Source organism: Corvus brachyrhynchos, unplaced genomic scaffold, assembly GCF_000691975.1.
Source record: "Corvus brachyrhynchos isolate BGI_N302 unplaced genomic scaffold, ASM69197v1 scaffold133, whole genome shotgun sequence".
Classification (NCBI taxonomy): domain Eukaryota; kingdom Metazoa; phylum Chordata; class Aves; order Passeriformes; family Corvidae; genus Corvus; species Corvus brachyrhynchos.
The window spans coordinates 871,067-874,329 of NW_008237249.1; the positions used below are offsets into that span (position 1 = coordinate 871,067).

General features: G+C 58.1%; 1 protein-coding gene across 1 annotated transcript in view; it reads right to left on the reverse strand.

Moving 5' to 3' along the window:
- MERTK (MER proto-oncogene, tyrosine kinase) overlaps positions 1–3,025 on the reverse strand; it is a gene marked incomplete at its 5' end in the record, with an annotated part of 8,321 nt that extends 5,296 nt beyond the window's left edge. Inside the window, 5 exons of the mRNA XM_017730422.1 lie at positions 256–371; positions 944–1,030; positions 2,181–2,354; positions 2,469–2,569; positions 2,682–3,025. Of these exons, the coding sequence (XP_017585911.1) occupies positions 256–371; positions 944–1,030; positions 2,181–2,354; positions 2,469–2,569; positions 2,682–3,025 (822 nt within the window). The remainder of the gene's footprint in view (positions 1–255; positions 372–943; positions 1,031–2,180; positions 2,355–2,468; positions 2,570–2,681) is intronic.
- Between the last annotated feature and the right edge of the window lie 238 nt (positions 3,026–3,263).

Genomic DNA, 3,263 nt, shown 5'->3' on the forward strand with positions numbered 1-3,263 from the left:
AATCTTCCCCGGTGAGGCCGTGGCACAGGTTGCCCAGAGAAGCTGTGGCTGCCCCATCCCTGGTCTGGACATCCCTGTCCAAGGGATAGCGGAAGGTGTTGGAAGGGAGTTGGAACCGGATGATTTTAAGGGCCTTCCAACCCAAACCAGGATTCCATGAAATCTGTGCAGCTCATGCAAACACCAGCAACTTCCACCTGCCTCGGAGCATCCGTGTGGGGGAGTTGCAGGGATACAGGAATTCTGGATGCCTACCTGGACGCTGCAGCTGTTCAAGGCAGAGAAGGCATCGAAGCCCGGCACCCAGGATATCCCGATTCCGTGGGCTGTCCTGTTGAGGACCTGCACGCTGAGGGGAGCCGATGGAATTCCTGCAGGGAGAAGCCAAGGGCAGCCTAAACACAAACATGGCATGGTGGCTTTTTCCTGGAGCTCCCAGGGCTCAGTGTGTGACCCCACATCCGAATTCTGCGGATGCGCCGGACCACCGGATAGGGAAGCACAAAAATGTCACTTTCAGGACTATTTTGGCCATTTCTATATTTGTGACTGCTCTGGGCAGCTTAGAGGCCACGACTTATTTTGGGGAACACCTTCCTCGCGTTGCTGGAGCGACTCCCATCAGGAATGTCTGCAATTTCCACTGTTTCCTATGGAAAATTCCTATGGAGCACCACCCTGGTTGTGAAGGAAGGAAAGGAGCGATGCAGCCCTTCCCGAATCCCACTTTGAAGCTGACAGTTTTGCTTTCAAATTTCATTTCTGGTGCTCCCTCCCCCACCCCGATGCTGGGATGACCGAACTGGGATGACCACACTACAACCAGACCCCACTGGATTTTAACTATAGGATTGAAACCGGGATCTCCCTCAGCTCGTGAAGGAAGAGTGCTGGGAAGTGTGGAGACTTGGACACAGAGGTTTAACAGGGAACGGGAGCTGACCTTTGATGTTGACCTGGCCCGGGCTGGATGCAGTCAGGCCTTTGCTGTTGTGGGCCTCGCAGCTGAACAGCGCCGGCTCGCTGAGTCCTGCCGGGAAAACACAGCCCTGTTCCCTGCATATCCCAAAACCATCCCAACCCCACCAGCTCCCCACCTGCAAACCCTCAGGGTTTCCTTTCTTAGCCTTTTTTTCACTTCCCTCTGTGGCACTTTTGCTGCCAGTGCCCGGGGGTGACCCAGGCAGCAGCTGCCCCACTCCCACGCCGGGAGCACGCGCGTGCCGTGGCTGCCAGACCCGGCAGGGACGGGATGTCCCTACGGAGCCCTTGCACAAGCTCCTGAGGAAGGGGTTACTTTCCCTCCAAAAGGGGGAAGGCAGAAAGCAGAAGGGCCCCCACCACGGCCTGGTCAGATGATGGAGCGCTGGTCAAGGATTGCTCAAACCCCCCAGCTGATGGCAGAGAAGGACCACTGGAAATACCCCGGGGTGGATTGTCCCGGCCCGCCTGAGGCGACCCCGGGCTCGGGATTCCTGTCCCATGCCAAGGTGGACGTGGGGAGTGTAGGCTCATGGCAGCAGTGCCTCGGGCTGCCAGGGCTCCTGGGCCAGGAGCAGCTCTGCTCCAATGACCCAGCCTCGCGGGTGCCAGGCGGATGCGAGGATATCCAAGAGGAATGAGTCACTTCTTCCGGCTTTCACTGCCTTTTAAAGGCCACCCGCCGCTGGATGCCAAGACCAGGCAATTATAGCCCAGCTCTTAATTAACCACCAGCCTCCTCCTCACCAGCAAAGCAAGAAATCCCCCATCTTCTGCCTCAAAGTGCAGCAAAACCAAAGTGGGGTTTATGGGACACCAAGGATTGTTCTCCCTGGGTGCCACCAGCTGTCACAGACACACAGCACAGGGGCATCCCAATCTCTTCCAGAGGCACAAAGTGGGGACCACCATTCCAGCAGCCCAGGAGAGCAGCCGGACTCCTGCTGGCACAGCCAGAGGCTGGCAGAAAAATCTGCTGCTTGCTCAGGAAAAGAGTCACTTGAGTATCCTGCCTCTTCCAAGAAAGGGATTTCTGGCAGCAGCCAGAGGGGGTCGGATGGGGCTTCCTGCCCCAGAGTGGCCCCAGGGCTGTGCATGGCACGGGAACAGCCCCTCCAAGCAGGGGGATGGCACAAGGCACATTCCCAGCAGTGTGTCCCGTGCAAAGAGACTCCGTGGCAGGGACGCTCCTGGCTCACCTGGCACGGTCAGGACTGACGGGGAGATGTGGGGTTTCTGGTTGAGCTGGGTATTGTTCCGGAACCAGTAGATCTCCACAGGCTCCGGAGGCCCCACAGCCTGGCACGTCAGGTTGAAGGGGCTGTTCCTGGTGACGTTCAGCTGCTTGGGCTGATGGATGAAGTGCGGGAGACCTGCACGGACACGGGGAAGCAAGAGGTTCACAGGGAAGCAAAGGATTCCCCATTTCTGGCTCCCAGCTCCCAGTCACTCAGCCGGGACACAACTCCACAGCTGCTCCAGCTCACCTTCCAGCCGCACCAGGATGGGGTCGGACACCACCTCCACGCCAGAGACATTGAGTTTGCAGACGTAGGAGCCGTTATCCGAGCGCTGGGCGCCGAGGATGCTGCCGGACAGAACGGACACCACCTCAGGGCTTGTGGCTTCCCATTTTTCCAGGAACCAGCCCTCAGGGCATCCCTCATTCCCACCTGCTCCGGAAGGCCAGCGGCACTCACCTGAAGGTGGAGGTCATGGCCACCTCCTCCTCATCGGGGATCTCAAAGTGGCTGCTGGAGATGCGATTCAGCACGTGCAGCTCCCTCCCGTCCTTCCAGAGGGAAATTCCCGGGGCATCGGGCCGGAGCAGCTCCTGAGGCACTTTGATGGAGCAGTTGAAGGTGGCGTCCTTGTGCTCGTTGATGACCACGTGTCGCACCGTGGGGCTGAATCTGAGCTGTCCCACGGAGCTGCCTGCGGGCTCCTCCCTGGTGCTCCGCTGGGAACGCCGGGAATGTGCCCACAGGTACAGCCTCACGCTTCCTTCTCCCTCAGCACCCTCTGCAAGGAACACCTGGCGTTTTCACCACCACCACCGGCAAGTTTTGGAGACCTCGCAGCAAAACAACCCCACTGCTTCCGAGAATAATTAAAGGCAGCTCATTTCCATTCCCCAAAATGGCATCCCAGGATTCTGGACAAGCAGCACCTCCAAAAAAGTCCTTTTTAAAACAAACAGGAGCAGCCCAAGCTAAAGAAAACACTCAGCAGTGTTTCTTTGGGCAGGGGAGAGGCAGGAGATATTTCTGCTGCCTTAAACC